Consider the following 10,847-nt stretch of genomic DNA (forward strand, 5'->3'; position numbering starts at 1 on the left):
TGTTTGCTGAATAACACCCACAGAAGCTGAGTTAGTAGGTGCCCAGTTTCCTCCTCAACCTGAACATTTCCCGGTCCTGTTTTCTTGATCCCAGCAAGATTTGCGAAGCAGGGAAGCAGTTATATCTTTCAGTGGTCTGCCTGATGGAGCTGGAAACAAGAGACGGTTGTTCAGGCTTGTTCCCTTCATTATGTCTGCAGACAGCAGCAGTGCTCTGAGCAAAGGGTTGCTTTTTTTTCCCCAACTGTATCAGTTGATCTAAAAAAATGCACATACACAGACATACAGGTACATACATATACATACACATGTAATTCCCTATAACAAATCTTGCTTCTTTTGCGTACTGTAAACAAAGCTATTCCTGATAATAGTCCAACCTATCCAGTTACTTTCTTCCGGAGTCACGCTTCAGCTCCTATCTATCAGGGATCTGGAAATGCATTTCCAAGGTGAACAGGGTGCCAGGAGAGTCATGGGGACCGCTGAGAGTACCACATACGGCTCAGCTCTTGTTACTAGGAAACACTTGGGCAAGGCTTTCAACGTCGCACCCAAGGCATGGATGTAACCTCTGCTGTTTACTTGCAGGCGCTCGTGTTAATGCCAAGGACAATATGTGGCTGACTCCTCTCCATCGAGCAGTTGCTTCAAGAAGTGAAGTGAGTAAAATTTGATTACCCTGCTTTTGCACGTAAACTACATGCTGGGGGAAAAAGCAAACCACTGAGAGCCATAGTAGGTAGCATGGTGATGCAAACAGGGAAAGCATTTTCTGTGTGCAGGGCCTTTAGCATTGCAGCTGGAGGCCAGCTTTTACAAGTTAGCTATAGCTGCTTTTGAGCCTTAATGTGCTTGATTTTCGCCTTGTGGAATGCTTTACGTTACCGTAGCAAGTCATATTGAGCAACCATCAGCTGGAGTGGGTGACCAGGACTGAAATGGGATAGAGTCCACAGTGGTCTACAGTGGCCACATCATCTTCAGGTGGTGAAATAAGGAGGAATAAATCCATATGGATGTGTGCACGCTGTGCGTGTGCCAGAAGGGAGTGGACGTGTATGTGATCCAACACGTATTACCACATAGTTTGTTTTAGTTAATTGCATTTCAAGGCATCCATTAGGTTTTCTGTTAATGCATTTGATTCATGCATAAAGGAGGCTTAGCCCGTATTTCTTCTACTTGACAACTAGAAATCTTCTGGCATCATGTTGTACTTCTTCTGTTGCTATCTCAAAAAGGAGCAGCAATAACTATCAGGAATGCAGCTCAGGCCTGACTCTGTTTTCAACTGCACCATTATTCTTGGCTTCCCATTTTGGACCTCCCTGTGTACTTTTATCCTCCTAATACTTAGTTACAGTGAGCCCAACTGCAGACCGAATTGGCTGCTGGGGATGAGGGGAGGGGTTGTAAAAGAGACAGAGGGTGGCTGTCTTCCAGAGATTGATGGACTCGAATCACCTCTGTAACAGTCCCAGCACTTGCCAAGCCTGGAGGCAGGAATCCTGGGCTCGCTTCTGAACTCGGGCATTGTTTGGCTGCTGGCGGAGCTTCCCAGCTGCTGGCATCCACTGAAACCCTCTGAAAGGAATATCTGATAGAGTATGAATGCTGTAATGAGGCAAAATACAAAAAGCCATGTTGGAAAACAAAGGTCAGGCTTAAACCTTAAAAAACAGCCGCAATCTTTCTGATGCGGGAATTGCAGTGTGATTGGTTTCTTTTTTCGGATGTGTCAGAATACATGATTTTTATTGTCAGTGACAGTCCTAACACAAAATGTACGTCTTTCTGTGGGTTTGTGTCTCATCTTTAACTCTTTGTCAGCTGAAGGCCAATTGCACAATGAGAAACTGTCTTCCATTGTGCCGGCAGTTCTGGTACCTCAAAGTGAGTACCCAGGTGCAACAGTGAGGCAGCAGGGGAAGGCACCAGCCTTTGATGCCTTTTCATAGTCTGCTATATATTTTATAAACACACAGAGCTTCTTCTCCTGGTCTTTTGTATCTTATATGATAATTGCTACTTTTGGTAATAATTCTGAAACAAGTTCAGCGTTTTGAGACTCTTTCAGTGCTGCTTTTACTTTATTACCTAAGCTAACAAATGTGCAGCTTCAATATAATAGGACGAAACTGATAGTGATAGTAGTAGATAGCAATAGGTGAATTCATAGTACACATTGATAGTAGGAGATGAATTTATGGTCCAGAAGTTGACCAGTAGGACACGGTGTGGTTTTTGAAGTTCCTGTGAGCACAGTTGCTTTTCGAATGATCACCTACAAGTTTTAAGTTTTATTATCTGTCTTTTACTATGAAGTTTTCACAGGATTCAGAAGGTGTCTCCTTGCACCCTTTTATAGATTGATTAAAAGCATGAACACATTTTTAGTTAAGTCTTAATGATTTTTCAAGTGGGCTTTAGGGATTTAAAAGTTTATTTACCAATGAACAACCCTCAGGTGTGTCTGTGCAGGATTGTTAATGGATGTATCAGCTTTCAGCCTTATACGGTTTGAAAAAGTAAAGAGATTCCACTCTGTTAACTTGGGGTAGCTAGAGACACTGAATAAAGAGGCTTACACCATAGCTGTGGACTGCATGCACATGTAGAAATTATGTTAATAAAAAGGGATAGCTCATGCTCTCAAAAGCAGTAAAATTAAAACTTCTCCATAAGGATTTTAACATTTTGATCCCAAATCTGATAAAGCAACAGATTTGTAGATGTAAACAAAAATGTGTAAATGTTTTTTTTTAAAGTCTAAGTATTTTTAGCTTAGACTTTTCAGTCCTTTCTATTTCCTGCTAAAAATTCTCCTTTAACTTTTTGTTTCCTTCATTAAGAGTCAAAGTGAATGAATTTTCCTGCTGACTTCATGTCCCAGCTGGGTAGGTCTCCAGTGAATTACATTTAAATGACTTTTAAAATAGCAGGCCTGTAATTTAAAAAACAAAATCCTGTTGAGACATCAACAATGATATATCTTTATTGGTGCTGTAAGAGGTGCAATGTTACTAGCTGAACAAATCTGTTAGAGGACAGTTTGTGAGATGGCTGTAGAAAATGAAATTGCTGAGATTGGTTGAGGACAAAGAACTAAAACTCCTAGTAATGGATGTACTGTTGATACAGACTGCAGGCACTGTCCTGGGCCATTCTAGATACAAAAGTGCTATTTAAACACACTGTGTGTGTTTGTTATTCATTAATAAAATTTTGGCTGGGCTTACCAGAAAACTTTTCGGTTTATGGAAAAAGAATAAGGTACTATGTAGGACTAGGGCTCTCCCACTTACCAGCTGTAAGTTGTAATTAGCAGACAAGGCTAGTTGAACGCTACTGTGTCCCAGTGGTTCCTTTGTATTTTGTTTGTTTGTGGGGAAAAAAGGAAGAAGAAACAAAATGTAATTTTGAGAGAGACTTGTTTTTTCATCTGACTTGCTTAATGGCAGATGCATGAGTAGAAGCAGAAAAAAACTGGTTGTGAATTCTCCAGTGAGACAGTCTCTCAGAGAGAACAGTACATTTTCTCACTGGGAAACATTCACTTTTAACCAATAAAATTAACCTTAAAAGATGTTATTTGGTCTCAGGCTGATAGAATGGATGTTGCAGTGAAGACCCTTGGCCTATGCTTAGCCCTCAGGGAGGGAAGGAATGCTAATGCTAGCCTGGGGACACCAGCATCAACCCTTGTGTGTGATTCTCATGTTTTTGCAAAGATAAAATTTTGTTTTCACATATTCTGTTTTATTTTCTCCTTTTTCCTGTTTATAAATAAATCTTACAGCAATTTGCTGTGATTTTACTGTCCAAAATGATGTGCTTTTCATTTTGTAAATAATTTCTGTAACAGTGAGCTCAAATAAGTACATTAATTTCTTCAATGAGAGCACAGTTACGATGACTGAGGTACTGAAGCTTAATCAACCGAACAGGTTGGGCTCTTTGCATAGGCAGCTTTGTACAGCCTAAAATGAGATTGGGAAATTTTGATTGTGAGGACACTGCTCTAATTGACAGCAAAGGTGGTGTGTACTCTGGCATTTGAATCAGCAATATCATTTCACTAGCCTGGGAGGTTGTTTTGATAAATGTTGTTCTCTTTCCCTCCTCGTGGCCATGTCTGATATGCATAAGTAATATGCATAGGTAATATGATCGAGCTGTCAAGAAGGTGGGCCGTGTATTTATTCGAACTGCTCGGTTATGGATATAACTGTGTTTCCGTTGCAGGAAGCAGTGCAAGTATTGATTAAGCACTCTGCCGATGTCAATGCTCGGGACAAGAACTGGCAGACACCGTTGCATGTGGCGGCTGCAAACAAGGCAGTGAAGTGTGCGGAAGTCATCATCCCCATGCTGAGCAGTGTCAACGTCTCTGACCGAGGGGGGCGGACGGCATTGCACCATGCAGCTCTGAATGGCCACATTGAGGTGAGTTGTTTAAGAGCATAATTGATCATTGGTTTATTTATTTTCCCAGTTCAAACAGGTGACCTGCTGTGGCTGGGTCTAGACTGAGCCCCATGTCCCTGACCCCCATGATTCCTATCATTCAGCTGCTTTCCAAACTGTGCGACAGGTTTCCTACCTGCAGAAATGAGACAGTGGCTGGAAAGTACCTGTGCAGAGCCAGCATGCAAGTGAGGTGTGCATGCAGACTTGGAGAGCTGGCTGTGCCACCGGCTCCGGCAACTCGTGTGTGTCCTTGGCTCTTTTGAGCTTGACTGCCTGCGAAGATAGGAGTGGCAGAATAGAAAGAAGGGAAGACTGGTGGATTCATTTCATACTGAAGAAATGTTCAGCTGTGTGAGATCCAGTCGGTCTGCTTTTCTAATTAGTCTTCTAGAAAATGTGCTTTTGGTTTTTCTCCTTATCTTATACAAGCAAACCCTTCTAGTCTTATTACTGTTTCTATATGAAAAAAACATACTTTTGTAAATAAAGCCCCTATGTAAAGGGTTTTGCTAGTGTCTTTAGATCTGGGTGCAAGGATCCTCGTTTGCCCATTATACACCTGAAGATCTAGATACGGAATAAAAACTCTTAGGCTGGAACACTAGGCTTCTGTCATCAAAAGTTGATCAGTTGTACTGTAATGAAAAGAAGGAAGAGGAATGGTAGTTCCTGTAAAACGATGATGGTGTTTGGCCTTTAAAATACTGCACTGTAGGAAAGAGATAGTAATGCTTGAGTCTAACCATCATAATCTAAAGCTCCTGAGCTTTTGGGTAGAGTGTATCAGAAATGTTAACTGAACATACGCTGTTATTAGCCTATCTCTGTGGCAAAGCAGTATATGAGAGGAAGACAATCATCCAGCTCTGTAATTTATGATTTTAGAATGTTTTGCTGAAAAAAACAGTTGTTGAACATGTTTTCCATTCAGTTTCCTTTCTTTTTTTGCCTGATTTTTCTTAAATTTAATGTTGGATGATTGGCAATGGGGAAAGCAGCTTTTCACCTCTTAGCCATGCTGTCTAAAAGGCCAGTATCGTGTGTGAAGCAGCCTGGTGCCTGTCCACACTACCTTGGGCACATGGGAACTTAAGGAAAATCACCGTGGCATGGCAAGAAATAGACACTCCTTGTTGAAAGATCAAGCAGGTTTTAGGGTTTGTTACCTCACAGTCTGGAGGAATCTTGTCCCAATCCACAAGAAAACCCCTTAAATTGGTCTTAACAGTAAAAACTAAAAGCAATGTTTCTCCTCCAGGCCGGTTTCTCTTCCAGGTTGTTTGCCAAGCTGGATTTGAAGCACACTGGAGTAGCAGCGCCCTGCATGCTCTCAGCCCCCCCGTGGACACAGAACTTGTCCTGGTTACTTGTGGCCGTCACCGGTTCATGTCATTAATGCACGCAGCTTTGAACAGTATTTGTGTAATTCACAAATTTATCGTTCAAAAGCAGGATTTTGTGATCCCAACTTTATTGCTAGAATGATTTATTATAACCTGTTGAGTGTGTGATCTACAGGGTTGGTTTACTTGCTGCTGTTACTTCTAGATGGTGAACTTGCTCTTAGCCAAGGGGGCAAACATCAATGCTTTTGACAAAAAGGACAGAAGAGCTCTTCACTGGGCAGCGTACATGGGTAAGGCTTGGGCTGTTGCTCCTTCTTTTTAATTTCCTATTCACAAACCAACAGCACGTTTTAAAATGGACAAGAGCAGACCTGGCCATGGAAAGTGAGCGTTGTGTTTACCCTGAAGAGGGAAGGGTTGATCTAAATACACACTGTCCATTTACAGTTTTGCAGCTGGTGAGAACTTGGCTGTGATTTTCTTTTTAACACAATTAATTGTGGGCTTTTTGTGTTGCTTTTTTCATTTTGGTCTTTTTATCCTGACTTTAATTCCAGCCTGAAGTATATTTGGGCTTGAAAAAATACAGGTTATATTTGTTTCAGTTTTTACTAAAACCAACTTTATATAAAATGCAGATAAATACGATCATAAATTTTGCTGTTTATCTATGTTTGTAAGTAGCTAAGTTATGATATTGTTAGGAAGTGCTTCACAGGCTTTCTTCCTGTTAGGAGCAAATTGTCGTCTTTTATTCCAGAGTGGACAAGAGCAACCGATTTGTCTATTCAAGACATCAGTGGTGTTACCAAATACTGCTTAATTAAATCAATTGACCTTATCATTCCTTTTAAGTTAAAGGAAGATTTCTTATAGTGGGGCATTATAATTTAGAAATAATAGAACAAGATTGCCTGTGATAGTTGTCAGGCTCGTTCAAGAGCTTTTGTTGTCTGAGCAGTATATTCCAGATTATAATTTGTGAAGTGTGTGCCCTCAGCCAGGAACTCTTTCATCTGACCTATCAAAATCTTGATTTTAATCCTGGCACTTTTGGAAATGAGATAATAGGAGATTTCAAACTGTGAGAAAAGCATATTGTGCGTTTTTTTGATATACACAGACAGATGGAAAGACTCTTGCCAATGAATGTGATTTGGCTTTTGAGCTAGCAAGCTCTGAACTCCACTCTGTAGAGGTGAAAGGCTTTTACATTGTGCTGTGCAATTCCACATCTCTTTTGCTCTTAATTCTTTCCAGAAATTCATGATGTACTTTTCAAAATATTTAGATAACATTTAAGGCCTAAATTAGCAATGGGATTTAGGAGTCTGTAGTGTAATTTGGACAGAATTTAGATAATGAGGCCTGAGCATCTTATCCTGTAAACACTCAGGTAGTTTCTTGAATGCTTAAATATCTTTGGGCACTTTGGACTTTGTCCATAAAGTTTCCTAGGTCCTGCATGTGACCAGAGCTGCCTCTGTCATGAAAGTGCTGTACAGCTCAGATGGTGCACAACTTTTATGTGGTGTTTGACGTAATAAATTTTTAATTCTAAGAAAGGCAGCTCTGCTTCAACATGAAGCAATAAGGACTATTCCTCAGTTAGCCTTGATTTAATTTTGGTGGTTAGGGCACTATCTGGGAAGGCAGGCCAGATGGTTTGAGACCTTCAGGGAAACGAGGAAACTGAAGATACATGTGGGTTGTAAGTTGCATTTTGAGATGCTCAGCTCTTCCCCTGTATTCTGTAGGGAGATCCTAATTCAGGGGTAGGCATTTCACTCCTGAAGACAGATGTCCCATCGATCCGGCAGTCTGCTTTCAATCTATGTGACTGTTGAAGCTATTGCTATTATTCGAGTTTGCAGACTAAGTATGTGTGTATAGACTGTGAGTTCAGATTCAAATATTTTTAGACCTATATTCAGGATTTTTTTCAGTTTTGTGTTAATGATACAGTTTTGGAGAGTCAAAAACCTGATCCAAAGATCAGTGGATTCAGTAGAAAATCTTGTGTTTGTATTGGTAGGCTTTGGATCAAATTCTGCACTCACTTGAATTTAGTTTTCTGTGTCCTCAATGGCGCTAGAAAAGAGTATACCTTCGTTTTATCATTTATTAAAGTTAACAAAAACCAACAAGTGTTAGCAGTTGCGTTTGCAGATGACATCAACAGGATGCTGTTTTGGGAGACTTGTATTGTCATGCTCCTGTGCTCACTGTTCTTTCTGTAACAGGGAGAATAAAACACGGTTATTTTTAGAGAAATAAATGGGAAAGAGGTGTGGTTTTGTTCTTTTAATGACTGGAAAACTAATTCAGTAAAGAGAAATTTGACACATCTGGTGAAGGTGAATGCATGGATTTCTTGACAAGGCCTGGAGCTAGGATTAGGAACATTTATGAAAATGCTTTTTTTTTCCCCCCTTGTAAATCTGTGGGAGCATTGTGAAACAGCAGCGAAAGGGGCAGTGCATTAGCAAGAAAGCAGTAATTTGAGAGAAGTGATGCTGTAGGATGGTATACTCATTGATTACTATCTTTCATCTTTTGAAGGTCACCTGGAAGTTGTTGCCTTACTGATTAATCATGGTGCAGAAGTGACTTGTAAAGACAAGAAGGGATACACCCCACTTCACGCAGCTGCATCCAATGGGCAGATTAACATTGTGAAACACCTCCTTAACCTGGGGGTAGAGGTATGTGGTAATGTGCTCTTTGTGGCTTCCACGTTTCTCCGTATTTGGAGATATTATTTTCTTCTTTCTTATGGATGCTGCTACAGATGTTGGCAGAGCTTCTAAAGAAAATAGTTCCCATTCTCTGAACCACCTTGTTCTTCATGTGGTTTATTGGTTCAAGAGCCAGGAAACATTCTGGAATAAAAGATGTCTGATATGGACAGTAAATTCCAGGCCACCTTGCTGAAGAAATCAGGAAATATATGCTGTTCCTGCAGAGGAAGATGGAATAATGAAATTTCCCTTGGCTCAGCATTCACTTTGATATGATGAGCGGTTGTTCTCAACATATACACTGCGTATTTTACTAAACAGCAGTTCAGGCTGTATAAGTTTAGGGACCTGTATTTCCTCTGTAGCTGACGGAGGGAAGAAGAGGGATTATTTTCACTCTGGAAAAGAACTTTTTTTCAGGGCACAGACTTCTCTTAATGTAATATTGTCAACTCAGTGGTTCAAAGCAGCAATGAGATGACCAGAAGAGCCTGCACTGGTTAATCAGAGATGTCAAATAAAGCCATTGCATTTGCCATTGCATTTTCAGCTGACTTGACCTGCCAAAACAATGTCAGAAGTCCGTGTTCATAGGCTGTTGACTGTGAAGTTGAAGGGGAATAGGTGTTTCCTGTTATTAGCAGTACTATGCTAATAACTACCTTTAACTTCCCCATTCTCCACCACTGGGGATATGATCTTTGAGATGCCTGTATTTCATGGAAGGGTATTCACGTCATCCCCGAGTCTTTTATACAGTCTGTCTTGTCCTATTTTACAGAACAGCAGTTGAATACTAAACCGGTCATCAAGAAGTAACATAATCTTAATTGCATCTCTATAATACTGAGCTACTGAAAGTAGTTTCTTATTGAAGTGTAAATGGCTGCGCAGTTTCACCTTCCCTTCACTCAGACACCTTCACTCCCTTCCAAAAAGAAATCTGTGGAAAGAATTCTTAAGCCTGATTCTGTTCAGAAATATTCACTAGTTGGTGTTTTAATTTTTTTTTAATAAAGATTGTGAGCTTTTTATTTATCCTACTTTCCCACTTATATGTAAAAGCTTTCCAGCTTGTTAGGACTTTTGTCATCTCAATTACATAGTCCTGCTATCAGCTTTAAGAAATTGCCAGTAGGATAAAAAGTTAATAATAGAGGTAAAGCATTCCAAATTAGGCTCTCTGGTGGTATATTTTTGTCAATGAAATTTGGTGGTGAGAAATATGCCCTATGACTGTAGTCCTGCTATCAGCTTTAAGAAATTGCCAGTAGGATAAAAAGTTAATAATAGTAAAGGTAAAGCATTCCAAATTAGGCTCTCTGGGAGTATATTTTTGTCAATGAAATTTGGTGGTGAGAAATATGCCCTATGACTGTTTAAGCCTCCAGCTATTTCCATTTGCAGTATGTGATGCATTATGTAAAATGGTAAGCTGATGTCTGTAATTTTAACTATGTCTCCTTGTCTCATTTTAGATTGATGAAATGAACATCTATGGAAATACTGCACTTCACATTGCCTGTTACAATGGTCAGGATTCTGTTGTTAATGAGCTGATTGACTATGGTGCTAATGTAAATCAGCCTAATAATAATGGATTCACTCCCTTGCATTTTGCTGCTGCCTCCACTCACGGAGCACTGTGTCTTGAACTACTAGTGAATAATGGGGCAGATGTTAACATTCAGGTAAAACTTGCATTGCAGCTCTTCTGTTTTACTTTATCTTATTTTGCATACCTCAGGAGACTGGAAACTGTAATAATGAGTACAGCATGGCTTTAAATCTTTGACAGAAGTAGAGTGATGCTGAGAATGTTGATCACTAAACTGTTTGGATGAGATTACTTCCCAGCAGAGGAGCTCTCAGTGCCTTGATAAATATAATGACAGCTTTAAACTCTAGGCCAGCCACTCTCCTGAAGGCATGAACCACTACTAAAATATAGTCCCAGGAGCTCTGTCAAAATGTTATCTCAGGGAATGGTGGTAAGTCAAGGAACTATTCCTTTCTGGTGTTTTCCTTCCCCCTACAATATGGATTTAATTAAACCTGATTCTAAAAAGTTCCTTTTGACCTTCCCAGGGAAGTAAGAACTGAAGGTTGTTTGTTTACTGTCCTGGTTTTGGCTGGGATAGAGTTAATTTTCTTCCTAGTAGCTGGCATAGTGCTGTGTTTTGGATTTAGTACAAGAATAATGTTGATAACACACCGATGTTTCAGTTGTTGCTAAGTAGTGCTTACGCTAGTCAAGGACTTTTCAGCTTCTCATGCCCTGCCAGCG

The 10,847-nt window shown here is 40.1% G+C and overlaps 1 protein-coding gene across 1 annotated transcript in view; it reads left to right on the forward strand.

The window, feature by feature from the left end:
• The window catches only part of ANKRD44 (ankyrin repeat domain 44), a 77,618-nt gene that overhangs the window by 15,654 nt on the left and 51,117 nt on the right, over positions 1 to 10,847 (forward strand). Inside the window, exons 3-7 of the mRNA XM_019473511.1 lie at positions 592 to 662; positions 4,249 to 4,449; positions 6,022 to 6,109; positions 8,382 to 8,524; positions 10,039 to 10,251. Of these exons, the coding sequence (XP_019329056.1) occupies positions 592 to 662; positions 4,249 to 4,449; positions 6,022 to 6,109; positions 8,382 to 8,524; positions 10,039 to 10,251 (716 nt within the window). The remainder of the gene's footprint in view (positions 1 to 591; positions 663 to 4,248; positions 4,450 to 6,021; positions 6,110 to 8,381; positions 8,525 to 10,038; positions 10,252 to 10,847) is intronic.

Source organism: Aptenodytes forsteri, unplaced genomic scaffold, assembly GCF_000699145.1.
Source record: "Aptenodytes forsteri isolate BGI_AS27 unplaced genomic scaffold, ASM69914v1 Scaffold183, whole genome shotgun sequence".
NCBI classification, from domain to species: domain Eukaryota; kingdom Metazoa; phylum Chordata; class Aves; order Sphenisciformes; family Spheniscidae; genus Aptenodytes; species Aptenodytes forsteri.